We start from the raw sequence: 23,535 nt of genomic DNA, 5'->3' as shown, positions 1-23,535 counted from the left end.
AGGTGCCACAAGTACTCTTTTTCTTTTTGCGAATACAGACTAACACGGCTGCTACTCTGAAACCTGTCATTACCAGCAAAGTAGTTTGACAGAGGGTAGTAATGGCAGAGGCACAAGTGTAGACAGACATTTTTACCACCATCAGTTCTACACCTGATTTGAGCTGGCCCTATGTCCTGTCTACATTAGTGCTCCTGCCATTGCTGAAACTAGATGATTTCCCCCAAAAAATGTTAGTGTAGAATAGATGCAACCAATGAGGGGGACCTGATCAACCAAAAAAAGATAGTGAAAGGAACATGCGTGAGGAATGGGTGCCAGTGCAGCATGTTCCCACCATCCCACCACAGCAACGTACTCAGGACAAGGGCACTGTGATACTCAAAGTCAAGCAAGGTTTCAGAGTAACAGCCGTGTTAGTCTGTATTCGCAAAAAGAAAAGGAGTACTTGTGGCACCTTAGAAACTAACCAATTTATTTGAGCATAAGCTTTCGTGAGCTACAGCTCACTTCATCGGATGCATACTGTGGAAAGTTTAGAAGATCTTATTATAAACACACAAAGCATGAAAAAATACCTCCTCCCACCCCACTCTCCTGCTGGTAATAGCTTATCTAAAGTGATCACTCTCCTTACGATGTGTATGATAATTAAGTTGGGCCATTTCCAGCACAAATCCAGGTTTTCACCCCCCCCCACACACACACAAACTCACTCTCCTGCTGGTAATAGCTTATCTAAAGGACCACTCTCCTTACAAAAGTCAAGCAAGACTGCTTTAGAGTGTACGCCATAGAACCAGAAGAGGGGAAGCACGGGCAGATGGTGTGTCTCTGTTAGCCCAGTACTAGATGTCTTATTTGCTGCTTTGGGGAAGCATATGCCTTTGCTGAACCGATCTCAAGTATTTTGAAAGCAGCGATCTCCACACCTGAGATCTGGGCGACTGATGGCTACGGTAGCAATGATTCATATCCTAGTGGCAGCAGTAGCAAATTTGCTTCCTGCAGTGCGCCTCACGTATGTCCATTGTGTTCGTCAGACCCCTATAGTGTCAGTGCTTCTTTTCTTCCTCTGGCCTGTGTATTAGCCTGGCTGTCTGCTGACCAAATGTCTTCTAGGATTCCTGCATGCAGCTGCCTGTGTTTGAAAGTGTAAGTGTAGGCATTTCTGGGTAGCAACAGCTTTGTTGTGTTAGGTTTCCACTGTCAGCTGTGCTTTCAGGCACCATTTAGTATGTACCCTCAACCCTCCATATGACCTTTTCTGGTGTGAGACATGCAAGCCATGTCTGCTTGCACCTCAGCTGCTTGCACCTAAGTCTCTGGCACCCTATGTGGGTGACCATGGAGCAAGCACTGTTATTGCAACTTTGAGTGCAGTTTTAGAGTCTCCATCTGAGGGATGGGAGAGGGCAGCAGATCCTGTGGGTGACTGAGAGAGAGAGAGATGAAGTTACAAACTGTATATTTTGTATATGAAATTGTACCTTGGGGTAGAATTTATTTTACACTGTGTGAAACCTCAATGGACCAAATTCCGATCTCACACTGGTGTAAATCTAGGATCATACCATTGGTTTTAGTGGAGTTACAGTGCAAGTGAGATCAGAATTTTGGCCCTCCGCCTTCAGACGGGTTGACCGAGCAGTCGGGGCAGAATTTGGCCCCTGGCAAGGGGGTAAGAGAATGTGTCCCCCCAGAAAGCTGCTGCTTGCAGTGTAATGGAAAACAGCTGAGCCTCAGCCTTACTGCACCTCCCCCCGCCCCACATTCCAGGCTTTTCCTGTGTTTGCAACTACAACTCCTTGGGATGAAGGCTGCAGGAAGCCTCCTGTAATCGCCTTGCTGCCGGATTTATGCAGCCTCCACGCGCGCGGACGCTCTCTTCGGTCTGAGGCGGGCCCGTTCCCCCAGGGTCGGGGCGGGCGGAGCAGGACGTAACCTCTGGGGCTGGATTTGCCCTTGCCAAAGGAAGGCTCATCAGTCAGGCACCCGCACCACCCAGCCTCCTCCCGGCCGGGGGGAGCTGCGGGAGGGGCGGGGGAGGAGGGAAAGGCGGACGACCCACCTCTACCCACGCAGATAGGTGGCCCCAGGGCGCAGTGCCATAGGCACAGCCCCCCCGCCCGCCTCCCGCCCCTTCTCCAAAACCGCAGGAGCCGCAGTGGCTCCGCAGCACTCCCTCTGCTCCGCGGCCAGCAGCAGGGAGAGGGCGAGCAGCTCCGGCCCCGACCCAGCGCCGCCCGCCCGGCTCGCTGCTAGCCCATTGCCATGGCCCGGGCGGGTGCCGGCCTCTGAAGATGCTGGGGGGGAGCCAGCAGCACCGGCCGGGCGGCTGGGATCGCTGCAGGGTCGGGGAGAGGCTGCACGCGGCCCTGGCCGGCCTCCAGGAGCTCCAGGTGCTGCGGGAGAAGCAGTGGGCGCTGGTGAGCGGGGCCCTGGCCATGCAGCAGCAGCCGGCAGCCCGAGGGGACCAGGCGCGTAGCAAGGAGCACAGGCTGGAGGCCACGCTGACTGCCTTGAAGGAACAACTGGTAAGGGACGAGGCGCCACCGCCCAGCTGTTCGGCCAGATGTTTTCTCTAGCACTGTGGGTTAAGCATCTGAGAGTGTGTTTTGTGTCTGGGGGCAGAGTGCAGATTAAGCGTGTGTGTGTAACTGTTTCTCTCCATCTCTCATGCGCACTTACATAGGGTAGGTTAGACCTCCAGTGACCAGAACAGACTGCAACACAGGACGGCTCAGTAACCAGGCTGTGTCTGTACAGTATTTAGTCCACACAGCGGTAGAAACACGTGCTCATGCACAGGTAGGCGCTTGTGGATACAACTCGCTGCTGTCTTTAACCTGTTCCATTCATAACTCTATTTTTATACTACCGTGTGGTGTGAGAGGGAAAACTTTGCCACTGTGCAATGCAACAGAAAATGATTTTTTTCTCCTTCACATCCTGTTTCTTTAAGTAACATTTCCTGTCTGTATCAGATGATTTGAGCAACGAGTTTCACATTTGAAAGGGCATAAGATTGTGACAACATGTGAATACGAGCTTAGTTTTGTATTTGGTTACTCCGCACATTGGAACATTTCAAGTTGGACCATATGAACTGGAACCATAAACTCACTGAACGTTAAATCCCACCAAATGAGGGTAGATCCATCCTCATCATCCTATCCGCTCATTATACTCCACGCCTGAATATAGCCATTATATGGACAACATACCCGCATAGCTCAATGTGTGTACTTTGACCCGTTAAACTTTTACCCCTTAAACTTTTACCCCCAATTGGGGAGATTGCAGATTATGTATTCCTTACGCCACCCGCTCCTAAACCGAATTTCGCACCCCTTGATAATCTGAACCTTATTCCCTGATAACCAGAAACTTCTATGCTTAAACTCTGTACCGTTTTCTTTTTACTTCAACATTATCTTAATAAAAAGTGTGAGTGGATTGTCTAGTGTGAAAATGATTACCTGGGGCAAAATGATAGGAATGAAGGATGAGTGATTTCCAAAGCACTGGTATTTGTGCCTGAAATTAATGTCTGTTTTACTTTTATTGATTATAACAGTATTATACGTCATTTTTGATGCACTGTAATTTAGCCTGCTTGGGTTAAGAACAGTGGCTGCAGCTATCCATTCCGGCCAAATGATTTACAGCCCATTTCTATAGTTTGGCCCTGACTCTAGTTCTTTTGCACATTAAAATGTATGTTTTGGCTAAGTATGTCAAACACATTTTGTCTACACAACATACCAGTTCCCATCTTATTCTATGGGGTATGTAAATGTATTTGTCTTGTATGTTTATTATTTAAATAGAATAGTACCTAAGTACACAAATCTACAGATGTCAACTTGTAATAGGGGAGAATTAACAAAACTGGAAGTCAGCTCTTAAAGTCTTGTTTTTGGAGAGTGGGATCTTTTGTTTAGAGCAGTGATTGACCGCTTGATATGACCACATGTCTGAATATGCATTTGAAGGAAATCTGTGCTTAATTATTTAGAAGCGCTGCACAAGCATCTTTATGTGTCAAGTAGAAAACTTAGCTATGTCTTTTGAGGGAAATAATTTTGCGAAGACATCAATAAAACTACACGATTGGCAGTATTAATCAGCACTGACAGCCTTCCTGCATGCCAGTCATAATACATGGCACTGGTATATTCAGTTTCAGAATTCATGACTACAGCCACTGTTATAATGTTTTATTTAATAAGGTTTGGTTACGGTTTTTACTGAGTTTATTTTCATCAGCCTAAAGTACATAACATAAATATAACGTGAAGGTCATGTGCCAGACAGAATGCTGAATGCTCTAACCAGTACTGTTTGTTCATAGGAGGACAAGGAATAAAGCTGATGATTAACTTGATTTAAGTAGTATACATATCAGACTTGTCAGCACTCATCTTATTTAAAAGTAACCATTTAGAGCTGAAGATCAAACTTTTTCTAATGTATATGTGTGGGGGAGTAATGGAGGGGGAAGGATCAGGAAAACTTCTGGCTTGCATCCCTTAAATACTTTGTTGTGGAATGGATTGCCTGATCAAAAGAGGGAAATAATTGAATTTGTTTGACATCAGCCTTGCATTTAACACTTGTACATTTTTGTGGAAGGAAAAAAAAATCTAAATTAGGACTGAAACTAGTTTCATAAGAAAGAATACAATCAAAGGCTAGAGGCTTTAATCTCTCTAGTACTGGCAATTACACACATCAGTAAACTCAAAGTTAATTCAGAGCTCTCTCCCTCCCCATATCGGTGGTAGACTTGGTCATCAGTTATCAATCAGGTGTGAAAACAGAAAGGATATTCATTAAGTGTAGGCAGTTTTATCAGACAGAATCTCAGAGTGAAAATTGGCTTTAACCTTCAGGGAACCTAAGCACCACTTGTGAAAACACAGCAGCAAGCATATCTTGATTAAAGTCAAAATTGCAGCACAAGTGTACTGCCAACAACTTGATTACCTGTCATTGATAATTTTAACTAATGGCTACACTTCATGTTTTTAACAAAAAGAAAAGATGATTTAAAGCATTTATTGCCTGCTCAAGACCAGCGGGTTAATATAAACACTTAGTGACCTCTGACCAAAGTGATCCATTGGTGTTTGACACAAGGTGTTGTGCTGTAATTACACATTTGTTTATATATTTTCCAGCTAAGACATGAAAGTGGAAGATTAGTTTTATCAGGGCTTGTCTGGCCATTAATTATGCTTTCAACAGGGTGAGGAAAACTAGACCATAAAATTCTACTTTTGAAATAAAAAGCAGATATAGCTGCGGGAATCATGAGAAACGTATTGTCCTAGTTCACCCTTCGAAAAGGACTGCTTTCACCAGGAGATGTCACTACAGCCATGGGAAATAAGTAGAGATACTTTTTCCTGGGGGATGATGCCAAAAGGCACAAGAAAGCCTATGGATTGTGTCATGTGTTGCATAGCGACACACCACTTCTAATTAATCTAGGTGGAGTCTAGATTTCCAGGTCCCAGCCTGGCAAACACAACATAGGTAAAGTTGTTCCCATCCGCTAAGCAGCTCTTAAGTTGGAAGACGCAGATACAACATAGGAATGGTTAACCATGGGTTGGTCTTCAGTGTAGGTGAAACCAAATTTTAAGCATATTCTTGAACTGCACAACAGCATTTAGACTTTAGCAGGGTTGTAGCCTTGTTCAGGGACACAGTTAGGTGTCTTCTTCGTAGCAAGAGCAAACCATGTCAAGTTTGCAATTGGATCCCTCCTCTCCATCCCCAGTAACTGTAACAGTGGAGATAGGATGAGAGGCTCATTGCAGAGATGGTGAAGGGAAGCACCATTGAGTGGCTAGTTGCACTGACTATTAGAAAGCTAATCTAGTTTCCTGAGATGACATTTTGGTAGCATTGGGTAGAAGGAAGAGGAAAGAAGGTACTCAAACTTAGTAAAAATAAGTAATTGTGAGGTTCTTTAGGTATGTGAATGGGCAGAAATTCAAGGCAATATCACCCACTATTTCTCAAATGTTTCCCCAAATAATATTATTTATAAAATGAAGTCAATTGAGTGCAATCATTTTGCATTGTCTAGTTCCAAATGAATTATCAGATTATGAAAATCTGGTGAAGGGACATGTAGGTTTATGCTGAAATGTCAAGAGAAAAGACATTCCAATCTCTTGGGTCTTGACAGATTCTATACACTGCAGATTACCATTGTCTCTCTGGTTTTATATGGGAGGAAGAGGGAAACTTATTTTAAAAATTTGATGTGTACCTGAAACCAGATGAAGTAATGCGTACTGTCAGAGCCTAAACTTATACCCACAGAAGTCAACAGTTAAGCCTCCCATCACTTCAAAGCTGCAATACTGGGCCCTAAATGATTGGCCAAGATTTTCAAAGGTGACTAGTGATTTTCAGTGCCTCAGTTTGGTGTCCCCACCTGCCTTCTGAGAATCAGGCTCCTTTAAGGGTCTCAAATTGGGCACCCAAAAACTGAGGCCATCAAGAATACTAGTTGTTTGTGAAAATTTTTTCCCAGTTCCCTATGCAAGCAAGGACAGTGCTGTCTCATTGTACAGTGTACTGCAGACTTCTTCACATCTGTACGCCTCCGAGTGAATATATCTTCACATCTCAAAGCAAATAGATGGTTTCATTCTGCCTCATGAAAAATTCATTTTGTGAACTGAGAAATCTTGAGTTTAGGATTTATTGTTCGGGGTGCTGCTTGCTGCTTTTTAAAAAAAATCTGAATAATTTTAAAAAGTATCTGAATAATTTAAGAAGCACTTGTTCTCTTGAAGCTTAGAAGGAGTTAATGAACAGTGTGGAGTCTCCCAGAAACATGAAAACCCCTTAGTGGGGGACAATGGGAAAGGGTTAACAAGGATGATGTAACTCATGCATATTGGTTAAAGCAAAAGCTCAAGGGTGTAATAAATAATCTTTGAATATCTGAGAGCCTTGTTGAACACTTTGTGGCCTCTCTGCCATTAATCAGAAACCACAGACTGAGGGATTGGCTGGCAAAACATTAATCATTAAGCAATTAATTCCAGCCATCCAAACAAAACTTTTTGATTTCCTGAATAGGTGGGACCCAGGGAGGCACAACTTGTTTATTTTCCTCAAAACAATTCAAATAAACGAAAGGAGAGTTGAAAAGGTAACGTCCATCATGAGATGGAGAAGAAGTTGTTCTTTGCTATTTAGGTCTTACCTTAACATTTCTTTTGTGACAGGAAGAACGAAAACCCTCCCCCTGTTTTGTTAGGAAGCAGTTGTTGGCTCGTGCCTAAGCCTTCTTGTACATATGGCACTAATAAAGGGCCTCACACCTCTTGTGCCTTGCAAGTTTCATCCAGTTCTTTAAGATTCCAGAGCAGGCTGGAGAGATCTTTTCAGTCCCTTGAGCAATGTTGCTAGCTCTTACAATTTTATTGTGAGTCTCATTAAAGCTCCAGCTCCTGGCACCTTGGAATTACATCAGAATGTCAGCGTCAGTTTTTGTTGTTGTTGAAGTTTTTAGCTCTCATGGTTGTGGAGAAAAGCTTGAAAACATGAACCCTAAAGGTTCAAAACCCAGAAGCCAAATAAAAATAACCCCAAAAATATATATATATTTTTAAATCACATGATTTTTAAGCCAACTTCATGGTTTTGGGATCCTGAACTCATTGATTTTGTTATATACCCATATAACTATAGAGAAATGTCTTCAAAGCTTGGGTCTTGTAAGCAGACCAGATATGCTTGCTGTGCCCTGTATGATAAGAAGGTAAATTTATTTTCTATAGTGTCCGTTCATCGTGAAGGATAAAGTGTTCTTAGAGACTGTGTTATACCAATAAAATAAAAACTAGCAGGATCTTGTTAAAGGGGAAAAGGCAAAATACCACATTTATTGTGGTATTCAGAAAGAATCATAGTAAGCAGTTAGTTATAGCTATAACATTCCATTCAATCTCATATTTATTCACACATTCATTCATACACACACACACACACAGGTTCTGCAAGGTTGTTATCATAGTTACCAGCCTTAGAGTTGCTCATGCCAAGCCACTGGCCTGGTGGCCTGGACATGAGGAGGGAGCAGGGCCTTGTCAGATGCTCATCTGATGCTCCTGGAAGTTGGTTTGCAGAATCAGACCCCAAAGTTCTCACTTTCTAGAGTCCATTTTTATAGGAATTTCTTCCTATGCCAGGCTATGGGAATTGCTTCATCATGCTGTTGCTGAATCAATCAGCAGATGGCACATTCCTGACTGCCCCTTGCTGCTAGATGTTATCTTGTTCTTTGGTTCTCCCATTCTTGAGGCTGTTGGGTGGATTCCAGTCTGCCTTCCGGGGGTCCTCTGGTTATTTCCACTTGACGCCTTCTTCAGCCGATGGACACTGGATTCTTAGGTTGGCACCTCCCTGATCATTCAGTTATTATCCACTCCAAGCATCCATCCACATACATCCTCTAGCTCTATTTTAATCACAATTGTTAATACAACAAAAGGGCGGGGAGTCTCTGGGTGCTGTTTCTGTTGTTACAGAGTATTGCTTTGGTTCTCTCTCTGTGTGAATTGCTTTGAGAACAGACTCTGTCTTAGAATGTACTAACGCAATTAGCAGCTTGCAAGTTTCACACATAGAGGGAGAGAAACAGTACCAAAAACCAAGAGACCTCTTAATTAGTAATACCCTGAAATTTAAACTATGGGGAATCAAACTCATTTGTGATTTTAACACAGAACTTCTTTAATATGATTCAACAACTGTACATACTGTTTGTCTCGCTTATCCTCCACTAAGGCCATGTCTACACTACCACTTTTGTTGGTATAACTTATGTCGCTCCAGGGTGTGAACAAAACACCCCCCTGAGCGACATAAGTTACACCTATTGAAGCGCTGGTATGGACAGCACTATGTCCGTGGGAGAGCTCCCACCAGCGGGGAGCTGGTTTTATTATGTCGATAGGAAGAGCGGCTACATGAGCGATCTTACAGTGGCGCAGTTGCATTGACACAGCTGTGTTGGTGCAAGCTCACTAATGTAGACATGGCCTAAGATACAGCAGAGCCTTCTGAGGTGAAATGTAGGAGATGTTGTTACCATTCTATATCAACACAACTATACAGTGAACCCAATGCAACCCCACTGGAGTCAGTGTAAAGTTTCCCATTGACATCAGAGGAAGTTGGATCAGTCCCAGTGTGTTACAGAAAAGGAAGAGAAGAATAACTGTTTCAGTGTGAAAGTACACAGAAAATGTTTAGGGTAGGTAGGCAGAATACAGGATATTCTGAGAAGCAGAGTGTTTTATACTTATGCCAGATTTCAGAGTCATTACATTAGCCAATTACTGCAGTCCTTAGCTGAGCAAAACTTTCAGTGGGACTTTTGCTTCAGGAGTACATAATTTGGCTAATACACATGGCGAATTCACTATCTGGCCCTGAGATTCTAACTGTGACTATTCTTTATTTTCTCCTTCTTTCCATGATATGTGAATAGTCTCGTTTAAGGAGACAGGATGTTGGCTTGAAAAGTCACCTGGATCAGCTGGACCAGCAAATAAGTGAACTGAAGCTGGATGTCAGGAAGACCTCGAGTGAATACCTTGACAGTGACAGCAGACCCAGCTCAGGTAATGCACTCTTGACAATTTATTTATTATGGTTCTCGTGGAATTTGTATGAATTCATAGACACTTAGAGTTTAAAACTAGAAGGAACCATGAGATCATCTAGTCTGACTTCCTATACAGCACAGGCCATTCAATTTCACCTGGTTACCCCTGTATTGAGCCTAATAACTTATGTCTGGCTGAAGAATATCTTTCAGAAAGGCATCCAGTCTTGACTGGAAGACATTCAGAGATGGAGAATCCACCACTTCCCTTGGCTGTTTGTTCCAGTAGTCAGTCACCCTCACTGCTAATGATTTGTATCTGATTTCTAATTTGAATTTGTCTGGCTTCAGCTTCAGCTTCTTGTTATGCTTTTCTCTGCAAAATAAAAGACCCATTATAGTCTAGTATTTCCTCCCTGTCAAGGTGCTCATGCTCTAATCAAGTCACCTCTCAATCTTTTTGATGAGCTCTTTTCACTGTAAGGCATTTTCTCCAGCTCTCAAACTGTATTTGTGACTCTTTTCTGAACCCTCTCCAATTTTTCAACATCCTTTTAAAAAATGTGCCCACCAGGACTGGATGCAGTGTTCCCGTGCCAGTCGCACCAATGCCCTATACAGAGGTAAAATCAACCTCTCCTCCTATTCGCTTCTTTATACATCCAGCGATCACATTGGCCCTTTTTGTCACAGCATCACACTGGGAGCTCATGTTCAGTCGCTTGTTCACTATGACCCCTAAATTCTTTCCAGAGTCACTGCTTCCCAGGATACAGCCCCCCCACCCCTTCCCTTCTGCAGGTATGGAACTGCTAAATGAAACTCAGTGCATTAATTAAACATAAATAATATCTCTTGTGTGAAGTGGAAAATATTGGGATATTTTAAGTTGTGCACATTAAAAATTCCTGCCATTAATATTTTTCTGTGGCGCTGTCTGAGAGCTGAGCAGAAATTAGGCACCTTTCCATCATTCCTTCTCTTCAGGTACAGTTTGGATTTTGGGTCCTCTGCTTTTGGCTGCTCAACTTGAGACACATCAAAGGTGCCTTATTTTCAGAAAGTGCTGAGCCACCATGCTCTGAAAATCAGACCCTTTTAAGCTGCCTCAGGTTGCCTAGTCAAAAACTGAGACACTCACAGTCACTAGTCACATTTGAAAGTTTACACTGTTATTTTCGGAAAAGAAAAAGACCTAGGAATAGATTATCAAAAGGCTCAGCTCTCATTTGAACTTCAAGCTTGTTAAACATGATCATGTGTTTAAAGTTAAGTAGGTGCTCACTTGTTATGCTGGTTGAGGGCCCAAAGTGAATAGATCAAGCCCAATACACGCCAGTTCAACTACAGTTTATCTTGTAGAAGGACATCCAATCTCAATCAAAAAACCCAGGGATCATGAATTTACCACTGTAGCAAATGGCAAAGAGGATTTATTGTTTATTCATAGGGCCCTACCAAATTCATGGTCCATTTTGGTCAATGTCATGGTCACCGGATTTTAAAAATTATAAATTTCATGAATTCAGCTTTTTAAATCTGAAATTTCACGGTGTTATAATTGTAAGGACTATGACCCAAAAAGGACCTGTGGGACAGGGGTGTCGCAAGGTTATTGTAGGGGGGGTTAGGGGGTTGCGAAACTACCACTCTTACTTCTGCACTGCTGCTGGTGATGGTGTTGCCTTCAGAGCTGGGCAGCTGGAGAGTGGCAGCTGCTGGCCGGGAGCCCAGTTCTGAAGGCAGAGCCACCACCAGCAGCAGTGCAAAAGTAAGGATAGCCTGGTATGGTATTGCCACCCTTACTTCTGCGCTGCTGCCTGCAGAGCTGGGCATCCAGCCAACAGCTGCCACTCTTCGGCTACCCAGCTCTGAAGGCAGCACAGAAGTAAGGGTGGCAATACCGTGACCCCCCTAAAATAAGCTTGCAACCCCCCCACAACTCCCTTTTGGGTCAGGACCCCCAATTTGAGAAATGCTGGTTTTCCCCATAAAATCTGTACTGTATACGGTAAAAGCACACAAAAGACCAGATTGCACAGGGAGAGACCAGTTTTCATGGTCCGTGACTTGTTTTTCATGGCCCTGAATTTGGTAGGGCTGTAGTTATTACTGTAAGCCAGAAAGATTTTTGTATTTATTTGAACTCTACAGGCTTTTACGACCTGAGCGATGGTGGTTCCTGCTCACTATCCAACTCTTGCACATCTGTGTACAGTGAGTCCATATCCTCCTCCCACACCAGTCTGTTGCCGAGCTGTCAGCAGCCCAAAACACGGCTCAGTGTCTTTGATTATCGGCCCAAGTCTGCAGATGAAACCACTGTGCACACCACTAAGTTCCAGCACCAGGGAGTCTATGTCAGTGATGGATGTCGAATCAAGGCTAGCACGGACATTTCTGGAACTCCTGCCAGGTCCAGACCCAGGCCAGTTTCCACAGGTAATTGGTTGCAGAACTGAAGGATGTGAAGGGAAGAAGAATGTTGATAGTCCCACTTATTACATTTAGCATCATAGTGTGACCTATGAATAGTGTAGCTAATAGAATAGTGTGCATTTGAAACACACACAATCAATCAATAAATAAATCAATAAAATCAAACTACTTACTGCCTAATTCTCAGCTATAGCATAGTCAGGCGCCTTTAACTAATAACAGACAAGGAGGATATTTGCAAGTAGATCAGTATATAAGACCTGAGAAGTTATTGTAATACTTGTTTGACTAGTTTTGATTAAACTTCCCAGCATTTGAGTTTGCGAAATCAGCAAAATAGCTGCTATTTTGTGAAATATTTTGCATGAGCTGACAGAGGTGTGTGAAAATTCAACCAGGGAAAAATAGCAAAAATGTGTTAATTTATTGAGAAAGATTGCAAAAATCTGAGCAGAAGGAGGGAGCTGCCTTCTTAAGCATAGATTGTCTCAGGGAAGTATTTAAGTTTTTGGTGTCTGTTTCCCATTCTGTTGTACAGTGAGAATGATCGCATTTACCTACCTACCTACCCATCTATATTCATAAGGCTGTGGACAGCTTAAACCTTGTTTACATTCAGATTTTACTATTTACAGCTCAGGATAACAGACACAGAGAGGTTAATTGATCTTTCCTGGGTCTCAGTGTGGCCTACTGAAATAGGCAGGGGCCTGAGAGCCAGCCTTGGGTTGAAATCCTGGGTCTGATGTTGACTTACTTTGTAACCTTGATTCTAGCAAGTCTTCTGTTTACCCAGAAATAAAGGGTGAATAATAATTTACCTTCTACATAAGGGTCTTGTGAGACCTAACTAAAGAATGTTTATAAATTGCTATGTAAGAGCAAAATATTAAGGACCCTTAGAGGCAGAAATAGAACTTTAGTTAATGGTTCCAGCCCTGTCCTTGTTCCTCTATATCTGTGGTTCTTCTCCCTAGCAGTTTTTTTCCATGACCCCAGAGTTTTCAACAGATAACCACTGTGGGTGGAGGGTGCTGCTAGGTGAGGGGATGAGTGATGTTGGATGGGAAAGGTGGAGAAGGTAGGGATGGTGTGTTCTAGGATGCTATAGCTCATCCCTTCTCTCCCAACCACTGCCTGCTATTCGCTCTGTTTTGCGGAAGTGCAACTTCCAGATGCTGTGAGCTGCATGAACAGTCTGGCTTTGGCGTCCAGGCAGCCAACTCCACAGCATCTTGAAGAGGCAATTCCTGCAATGTTGAGCGCGGGGTGCAAAGGAAGTGAGGGAAGAGCTACTGTGGGTCAGAATAGCGACAACAGGAGAAGAGAGCAAACTTCTCCTTCCCTCTCCAGTGCTTGTAGTCTTTGGGCCCTATTGCCTGCCAGTTTTAGACAGGCTGAAATTTTTATTCTGCTTGCAGTGTTCTAGGTCCCAGGACGTTACAGAGACAAAAGAAGTTGGTCCAGTAAAAGTTATGACCTCACTGCCTTGTTGCTCGCTCTCTCTAGCAGGGGTGATTTTACTGTGAGCCGATGATCAGCCTCTTGCAACTCCCTACTCAGTTCCAACCCACAGGCTGAGAATCGCTGCCCTAGAGTAAGGTTTCTCAACCCGTGGGTTGCGACTTAAAATTGGCTTGCTAGAATGTGTCCAAGGGTTGCGGGGCTGGCTGGGCTTGGCTCCCCACTCTGGGCTTTACAACCTCGTGCACGGGGTCATGTAACTGTTCAGGTTTGGCCCAGCTGTCCCTTTGTCATGCCCCCCGGGGGAGGCAGGCTTAAGTCTGGAGGCATCTCGGGTGGTCTTTGGGTGACGACAGGGCCATCAAGGTTTACAAACGGGTCCTGAGCCAAAAAAAGGTTGAGAACCACTGCTCTAGTGTATGTGGTTGGCCCCTTTTGGGGCTACGGGTGGTGACCTCTTGGAAAATGTGCTCCATTACTCCTGTTTGAATTTTTGTACAGTTTTTTATTTTCATCCTGGTAAAGAGTGAGTCAGTAGACTTCGTTGTGGGGCTCTGAAACAGCAGTAGGTCAAAGTGCATGAGCGGAGCAGCAGTGTCCATACAGCCAGTTATTACGGTGTATATTCACTCCTCAGCTGGCCGTGTATTAACTATGCATTTAGACAAGGCCTCAGACACAGTGGAGGATCTAAACCATTGTCTATTTCTCTTTTGGGGTGAAGATAATTCTTAGTCTGTTCCTCCAAATGTCTTTTTAAAACACACACACACCTACCTGCCAAATAATTTTCCTATTTTCCTCCCATTTAATAGTCTCTTAAGTGTTGCCTGCGAGAATCAAAGACTCCCAAGAACAGTGAATGCAGAGCGGGTGACTCACCTCAGAAAGGCAACCCTCTGCAACTTTGTTATCAAATGAACGGAAAAGATCCAATTAAGAGGTTTCATTGGATTCTGGGGGGAGGAGGAGTGAGCCTGTAAAATGCAAAATGCATCTTAATGGCTTTCCAGTGTAGTTAAAGTGTTAGTGCTCACTGCAGTGTCTCACTGAGGCAAAATGTAAAAGAACACAGCAGTAGTTGCCAGCACTGAAGGGATTAAGAGACACTTTGACTTTAGCTCCATTAAGTCTGGTTAAAGCAGTTGGTTCAGGACTGTAGATTTCAAAAGACGCATGAACCAGGATGGGGAGGGGAGTTTGAATGCAAAGTTAACCATTAGAACCAATAATATTAACTGTTTACCTCCTGGGAATTTCAGTAATTTATTTCCTCAGTTGCTAAGCGAAGCCTAACCCTCAGAGAGTCTCTAGCTGGTCCCAAGAGGAAAGAATTAACAAATTCTGCTAGACTTTACTGGATTTTTTATGACATTTGGCTTTAGACTTCCTGGTACTTCAATTCTTTTTATATCTCTCCTGGGAGATAGTCTTTTCTTTTTTAGTGCCTTTTGATCTGTGTAGTTTTAAAACGTTTTAATGGTACAAGCATTAATTTCTCTTAAGTGACCTCAGTTTAAACCTCAAGTAACACGTGGGTTCAGTCATTTGGTTTTAAAATCATTGGTCCAGATTCCGATCATTATATACCAGTGTAAACCCACTGAAAGCAGCTGTGTTACTGAGGATTTACACTGGTGTAACTGAAATGAGAATCTGCCCTTTTGCATTTACTATTCATTGTTTTTACATAGGTGTGTTTCTAAAGCACGTTTTCCTCATACTTTTACGGTCTCAGCAAGAAAATACAAAGAAATGCAGAGTTCTTGGGGTATTAAAGCTTATTTTTGTCATGATTACACTAAAATTCTCATTAATGACAAAGGATATGAAATAGTCTCTGAAATATGTCCTTGAAATATAAGGTGTGGCAATAGAAGAAATTACCTGTGACATAACTCTTTGATTTATTTCCATTCGATATCCAGGTGACCTGGAAAGACTCCTACCAGAAGACACTGGATTTCAGAAAGTGACAAACCCCAAATTCGTGCCCCCCCTTTGTCATGGAGTGGAATTCCAGTTCCAGAGTGTGGACCCAAAATACCAAAATGACTTGGTCTCCAAGAGTGGCAATGATGTGTATCCTTACCCAAGCCCTCTTCATGCTGTGGCTTTACAAAGCCCACTTTTTTCTTTGGTGGGGGTACCGTTGGAAACAGACAACCACTCTTCCCCCAGTAAACCCACGCCTAATGTTACAGGTCCCAGCTTGATTAGGACTAGGCCAGTCATTGAGGCCAGGCCAGGGGGTTATATCAACAAACTGCTGCAGCTGACAAGATGCAGAGGGAACAATCACGCAGATGCCAGTGAGAGGGTTTCAACAAAGAGCCAGCCATCCACAATGCCCCAGAGACTCATTATAACCCCCAGCACCGGTGGAGTGAAAATTAGCAGCAGCAGCAACCAGCTGGAAAAACAAGGGAGCTCTCTGGAAGGTAACAAAGCCGAAGGGAAACTGCAGAGGGAGGTGCCTGAAGGGGAATGTGCCAAGCAGCAGGGGACTGTGCACTGTATGAATGTAGAGCAGCCATCCACGCTGCCTGACCCAGAGCCATCAGCTGTAAATAGTTGTTACCCTGCCAAGTCAACAGCCAGGGGCTCTCCTCTGGCAGAAGAACAGGGGAGTGGCCTGGAGCACAGTTCCTCCTGCTCACAGATATGTTACAAGGTCTCTAGTCCAGGTATCTTGAACACTAAAGCTATCCTGCCCAAAAAGCATAACAGAAGGTGTGGCACCCTCAAGCTGGCTAATGCCGGGGGCGATGAGCCAGTGACTCAGAGTGAATTTGTTCACGCCCAGTTTGTCCCTGCAGAATCCCATCAAGTCAGAGTGAGGTTTGCCAGCTCCAAAATGAAGTCTGTGAAGGTTAAGAGAAGGAACAGTGAGAAGGTGCTACGGCCTGGGAAGCAGACCCTTTGTGCAGAAAAGTCAAGGGGAGCCCATGGAGCTGCCAGGCTGCCTGTTGAGTGGAATCTGCCTCAAAGACAGCACGGAGGAAAGAGCCTTGTCAGGAGACCTACATACGCTGGAGAGGTTACTGGCAGGTCTTGTTCAGAGTCCAGCCTATTCCCCGTTCAATTCCGAATCCCCCCAGCACCATCCAGGCCTGAACTTTACCGGGCATCTGCTAATGCACTCTATTCTCTTGAAACGGCTTACGTAGACACAGCCGCCAAGAAAAAACAGCGTAAGTGGCAGTCCACTGTGGAAATCTCAGCAAAGGCCCACCTTGCCAGCCTCTCTAGTGGCTTTGGCCTAGGGCCACCAAGACAGCCAGTAAGGAGAGCAGGGGTCCTGCGTACTGTAAGCATGAGGGCACGTTCGAAGCATCACCGCCAGGGAACATATGCCAAAAGCGAGTCAGACCATTCTGAATACTCTGCTGAATGTGCTTCCCTCTTCCACTCCACCATTGCAGAGACCAGCGAAGGCGAGGTCAGTGACTACACAACCAACCGCTTTGGGGACAGTGAGTCGAGTGAAAGTGATTCAGAGGGCAGCAGCAATAGCAGCAGCCTCACTCTTGACTATGATGATGCCGATGAAAGTGAGTTGGTCTGGCCCGAAGCTTCTGTCAGGCAGCCAGCAGCTGTCCTGGCCTCTTCCAAGCCTCTTCCCCCCATGCCTAAAATCTGTCGCATCAAAGCTTCAAAGGCACTGAAGAAGAAGATTAGGAGATTCCAACCTGCCAGTCTAAAGGTTATGACCATGGTTTAAGTGAGAGCAAGCATCTGTTTATCCCAGTGAGATATCCTGCTGGCTCTGGCTCATTTGCAAAACAAAAGGACTGATGCTCAAAGGAAAGGACAGTTTTAAAGGAACTCTCAACAACCTCCAGATCCATATAAGGGACCTTTTCATTTGCTAACGGCCATATATTTGACCCTGTATCTAATTTCCTCTTTTGCCATGTAGTCTGTAAATATGTATTTGTGTATATAGCATGATGCCTTTTCTTCCTATACTTCAGAGGTCACTGCGATTAAAAACGAGGTGGCAAGCCCAAACAGCCTCAGCCATAAGATTTTCTGGGAAAGGCTTTCAGTGTCTGTTGCCCATGTGCAGCCACGAGCTTCCCCAATTTGAGATACAAAGGCCTCTGAAGAAGGGCAGCTCTTCCCCAGCTGAAGATACTGAAACTTCCCTACACTAAGGATCTCTCCACAACCTGAGATGTCAGTTTTCTCCCAGTGAGACACCTGTGCACTCCTCCTATTAGCCACCCATCTTTTCCTGTGCCCATCTGGTAGAGAACTAGAGAGCTCTCCTTGGTTTTCTCCACATTAGGATGGACCATTCCCACACCAGCCCCAGTCACTAGGAGGCCGGGCCCCTTCTTCAATAGAAATAATTAAAGTTTGAGAGGAGGGGATGTATTTGTGAATAAGAACAAGATTTTGATTCTGTTACTGTTTACAAAATTGAGGGTATAAATAAGATTTAACCCCCTCTTTTATGTTATTTCATTTATTCATGTGGTGGTGTTTTTTTGAATGGGTGAAAGACTGTTAAGGATGCTCCACATCATAGTGTGCAAATAGCTGGGGCGGAGAGCACAATAACTCTGCCCCTGCGGTTGCAGACTCAATAAATACTATTTAATATACTCCAAAAAACTGTTGCTCTCTGGCTTCCTGAAAGAAAGTGATTCAGTTTTATTAGCAGCTGATCTGAAATGCAAAGGTTCTAAAGGGCCAATGCTTGCCAGCGGTACCAGAGGGACAAAAAGAAAGGTCCATGGTTTCACTATGATTTTATGTGTTTCTTTTTCCAGACAGGGTGTTTCTCAGTCAAGGGTTGCTAGAGTTTGGTTGACCTTTATCACTAACCCTTTTGGGTCTGTAGTCTAAGAAGCCTTGGGCCTGTAGTCCACTATACGCTGATGGAATGAGTTAACTGCTTTAAAAATAAAAAAGCACTTGCACGCAAGGGTTAATGTTGATAATCTATTAAAATAAGCTTTAAACAAAATCGAGACATAAACAAAATACCTTCCTGGATTTGAGTGCACTCCTGTTCTATGGACTGTGGGGGACAAGTCTTTCCAAGCAGCTACTCTGAGGTCTGCACTACCTACAAAGTGGCACCAGTGTGATTTCACTTTTTAACTAGGCAGAGTAGAAGAAACTTACATAGTGATGTGTGAATTTACCAGTTAAAGATGAAGCCAATTGTACTTTGCATTTAAAAATGAACATATTTAAACTGTAGGCTGACATTAAATGTTTCTGTGACTAGAAATGAGTGTGTCTGTTTTAGACAAAGTGGTGTAAAAATGTAAGCAATTTTTGGTAGTCAAAGCTAGGCTTTGATGTTTACACTCCAGTAAGACAAATGGGGGAAATTCACACTTCACACTTGGTGTTATATTGTGTCAGTGTGTCTGGCTGCAGAACAAACAAGATGATTTATGGCATGATGGCTTTCTTCAGCACTAGAGGTACTTTTTTCATAAAAGCTTTGATTCTGGAGAACATGGAAAAAGTTACATAAGGAACTTTAAATACATGGATTTTCTTCATGTATGGGTTTCTGTTGCTTCTACTTGGAAGAAGATCATTGTACAATCCTTTGATTTAAGCCAGGTTAGTTTCAACCAAGAGCATCCTATCTTTGTACCAGACCACAATCTCATTGTCACACACGTTGAAAAGTACATTGTTGACCCCTCACATTCATACACAGAAGTAGAGTCTTTGAGATATGTAGCAAAGTACTCTGTACATCTGAGTCTGTAACAAAGCTCCATTAATAACACTCAAGGTGCTTTGATTTTTGAGTGAACAGCTCTGAAAAACATTAGACTGACAAATATTTTGAAGTGCTTTATGTATATATTTAAGTAGCATGAAAACTGGACAGTGTATACCATAAAGACTAAAAATATGTTATCAAATATATTCTGCAAGTGCAATGCATTTAATAAAAAAATATAACCGTAACCAAGAGGCTGCCACCACAGAATTGGGTGCATTTTGGTGCACAAAGTGCCCTATTTTGGATGAAAAACAGCACGGTTGTGTGACAGTTTCCATTCTAACTCCCATTTTCACTCACTCAGAATTTTCTGAAACTCTTCCCTTTCAGGCTCATATTCTTTATGCTTGGCCTATTCCCAAAAGTGAATTTTATGGAAAGTTTTTAAGTGGTTTTGAGTACCGTGTGTATATGGAAAATATGGCCACACTACTGCAACTGAGTACATGCAAGCACATACCTTCACCCATTCAATGACTTCAGTGGGTCTCCGTGTGGGTTTAGCATTAACACCTGAGTTCAGTCCATTACATGATCAGGACCTATGTACACACTCTTCCCTTAATAAAAATCTTGCTACTTGTTTTTAAGCATCTCTCTTGCTGAAATGGCATGGGAGAGTGTGTTTTTCTAGGTTAGTAACAATTTTTTTGCTATCTGTGCCTTGGCATTATTTTTGACTAGAGATTTGAACTGTTTTGTTTTTTAAATTTGAGGGTTCAGAAAACTAGTTTAAACTGATGTATTTATTTTTCTGTAATCTAAACCCATCCCCCCTAAAAAAGAGGTTAAAGTAAAAAACAACAAAAGGCAAGGAAGAAAGAATCCTAGCCTGTGTGTTGGGAAGAGAAAAGTAATTCAATCAAGCTTAATTTAATGGTGTCCAGTTTACAGATTAATTCCAAGTTCTACTGTTTCTCGTTGGAGTCTGTTTTTGAAGTTTTTTTTGTTGAATAATTGCAACTTTTAGGTCTGTAATTGAGTGTCCAGGGAGCTTGGTGCACTGCATGCATCTGATGAAGTGGGCTTTAGCCCACGAAAGCTTATGCTCAAATAAATTTGTTAGTCTCTAAGGTACCACAAGTACTCCTCATTCTTTCTGCTGATACAGACTGACATGGCTACCACTCTGAAACCTATAGACAGTATCTCCTTAGTGGACTGTGAACACCAATAACTCTGAAGATTCAAGTTCAACTTTCAAATCTACGATGGTCAAAAGTTGGACCATCCATCCCTTTTTTGTCTAATCCTGGAATTATCAATGCTAAGGAGTTTTTAAGTGTAAGAAAGTCAGCTTTGGAATAACTTGGATGCCAAGGAGCCAGATAAATGGTGTAGTAAGACCCCCCACCCCCAGCAACTGTAATTTTTGATTTTTCAACTTTCTATTGACTCCTTGGCATATACGTTACACTAATGCAATATCCTTTACATATCACCAGAGTGAGCATAAGTATCTTTAAGGGACTCTGAGTGTCTGATTCTCCACCGCCTTACACCGTGTGTAGTCATTTGCACCAGTGCAATACGGTCAAATCGGAATCACACAAGTGGTAAAATTTTGCACCTGCTTTGCAATTGTGTAAAGGATTACACAGAGGGTAAGGCAGTGGAGAATCAGGCCCAAAGAGTCTAGTGAGTAAGAAGGGGTAGAGCAGGTCTAAGTTAAGCATCACCTTTGATTTTGGTCCAGTGAGGTGAATGAGTGAGCATGCATGTAGCAGCGATTGTTTGAATGAGTGTGACAAAGAGATGTGAGGGGGGAGATAAGTGTGAGAACTAGGAAGAGGAGAGGGAAAAGGGAGAGTTGATGAAGACTAGAAAGCGAAAGGATGTCTGAGCAAAGGAGAAAGTTAAGAAATTAAGACAAAAGCATAAAAAATTCATAGACTTCAAGGCCAGACGGGACCGTTATCGTCATCTCATCTGACCTGCCTATCACAGGCCATAGATTTCACCAGGTTTTCTGCAAGAACAGAAAACCCATGAAAGAGGAGAGAGCTCTGAAGCAAAAGGAGAAGAGCAAGAAATAAGGTAGGACTCTCAGCAGAGGAGTTGGTTTTGTTTTTTGTTTTAAGAGCTGGATCTGCAGGTACAGGGTTAAAAAAATACAATGAAGGGTTTTGGGAATGAGAAACCAGCCAAAAGGACACCAATGCGGGGAATCCCATTTCTCTCCTCATTCTCTTTAATATAGCTTCTCACCAATTTTATTCTGAAAGGGAAGAGGTGGATTTTTTGGTTAAGAAAAAGGAAAGGGGTGAATAGGCAATCGTTGTTCCCAACTACTCTATACATCTCCCTGAACCCCTATTCTATTTCTGTTGTATTCAGGTTCTTATACCTCTCGGCTGGACTACTCTGGAAAAGTAGATTGACCCAGCTGTGTCACTTAAGGGTGTGAAAAATCCACACCCCTGAGCGAAGTAGTTTAACCAACCTAGGTCCCTGAGTCAACAGTGCTAGTTCCTGCCTCTCGAGGATGTGGATTACCTATGCGGACAGAAGAACCCCTCCCATTAGGTAGCGTCTACACTGAAGTGGTACAGCAGTGCTGCAGTAGCACTGCGGTAGTGTTTCAAGTGTAGACAAGCCCTTACTCATCACTGTAGTGCCTGAGCGCCTTCCAGAAGCACAGTAAGCAGCTTGGCTATATGTCTGTCACATGTTGTTTATTCTCTCATCCTCTCCTCGGGGAGAAAAATGTGCAGCGGACTGTCTTGTTTTGGTAGGGTTTTATGTTTTGGGGGTGGAGGGGTCGGGGTTATATACATGTTGCTATGTGATTATGTTAGAGAAGGCAAGGTCAAACAAATGCATTTGAAGCAGAGAAGGTGGTAAGATTTCTCCTGAATCCCACCTTACTCAATTCACAACAGGTAATACCCGCTAGTGGTTTCTCTCTTTGAAAACCTGGGCAAGCCGCAGTAGATTGAAATAGCTCAACACTTCCTCTGAAACAGAATCACAGATTCTAAGAGCCCAATTGCCCTGACTATGTTCGGCTCCAGGCTGTAAGATCGGCTCCTCAGCTCCAGATGAAGTCAATGCAAATTAAGAATGCTCATTAGGATCAAGCCAATACACAAAAACATTTCCACTTTTGTTTTCCTCACAGAGGAAATCCAACAAATCCTCTTCCCATATCTTTCTTCAGCAGCATAATGCTCTGAAAGAATGCAAAAAATGTCAAGAATAATTAGTGATTCACTTAAATGTCTAGCACTGAGCCTGCTGCATTTTAGGGGTGAGAAATTTGTCACTTCTACAATGATTTTAATTAGCAAATGTGTAGTTCAAATGGCTGAGGTAGAAATAACTTTGTGTAGCTCTCCGGTGCAACAACTAACATCTTTTGTTGTTACCAGACACCTCTACTGAATCAGGATCATCCATCAGTGAAATGTATGGAGCAGCTCAAGAGCTGCCTTTGTCAAAGACAGAAATTTACACTTAAGGATGGGAGCAAATTGCCCATAGCCATCCAAAAGGAAGGAGAATTAAAGGAGCTTTAGGAGGAATTTACAGTACAGAACACAATGATGACTGTAATGACTTCATTAATTCATGTATTGCTTTAATAATGTTGGAATTAGATAATTACAGACGCTCTTGGCCTTGACACAAGTTTTCAAGTTCACACCAGGACTAGAGCTCATTCCCAATGTCTATGCCGTGGGGCAGAACCAGGAAATATCTATCCTATTATAAATGCCATCCTTCAGATAAGACCTTAGTCTGAGGTTGCTTGTGGTCCACTAAGGTGCCTATTCAAGTGGAAGGTAATAGATCCCTTGGTACTCTTTGAAAACAGTAGGCATTAACTTGTGTGCAGGCCAACTTCTGTCTTCCTTTCAGTAAGTGTTTCAACGCTGCATGCGAGCTTCTGGTCACACAATGAATTTTACACAGCCCAGCTTCATCCCTGGATTCTGCTGGCTTCCACTGGCATAACCCTGCGTGCAGAATCCTCAGTGGTGCAAAGTCTGCCTACAGGAGGCTTACAGAGAAACAAGGTGCCAGCAATCTCTGCCTCTGTCAGGGGACCTGGATCCAGCCAGCCATGCCCCATAAGAAGACAGCACAAATGAAGGACATTATGGGGGCTAGGGACTGCACTGATTCAACACATCATCCAGGCAACCTTCAGTGTCAGGGCTCCTATAAAGACCCACCTGCAGTTAAAGGCACTGTGCCTGGTGTATTTAGTAGGGAACGA

The 23,535-nt window shown here is 43.3% G+C and overlaps 1 protein-coding gene across 1 annotated transcript; it reads left to right on the top strand.

Annotated features, from left to right (window-relative positions):
* The first annotated feature begins 1,770 nt into the window (after positions 1-1,770).
* On the top strand, positions 1,771-18,825 carry DACT2 (dishevelled binding antagonist of beta catenin 2). The gene is made up of 4 exons (XM_007071126.4): positions 1,771-2,537; positions 9,530-9,662; positions 11,801-12,088; positions 15,478-18,825. Exons 1-4 carry the CDS (start codon positions 2,304-2,306, stop codon positions 17,271-17,273), a joined length of 2,451 nt encoding a protein of 816 aa, XP_007071188.3. The 5' UTR covers positions 1,771-2,303; the 3' UTR covers positions 17,274-18,825.
* Positions 18,826-23,535: the final 4,710 nt, after the last annotated feature.

This window comes from Chelonia mydas, chromosome 3 (assembly GCF_015237465.2).
Source record: "Chelonia mydas isolate rCheMyd1 chromosome 3, rCheMyd1.pri.v2, whole genome shotgun sequence".
Classification (NCBI taxonomy): Eukaryota; Metazoa; Chordata; order Testudines; family Cheloniidae; genus Chelonia; species Chelonia mydas.
Note: the sequence above shows the minus strand (reverse complement) of the source record. Positions and strands in the feature narration are given on the sequence as shown.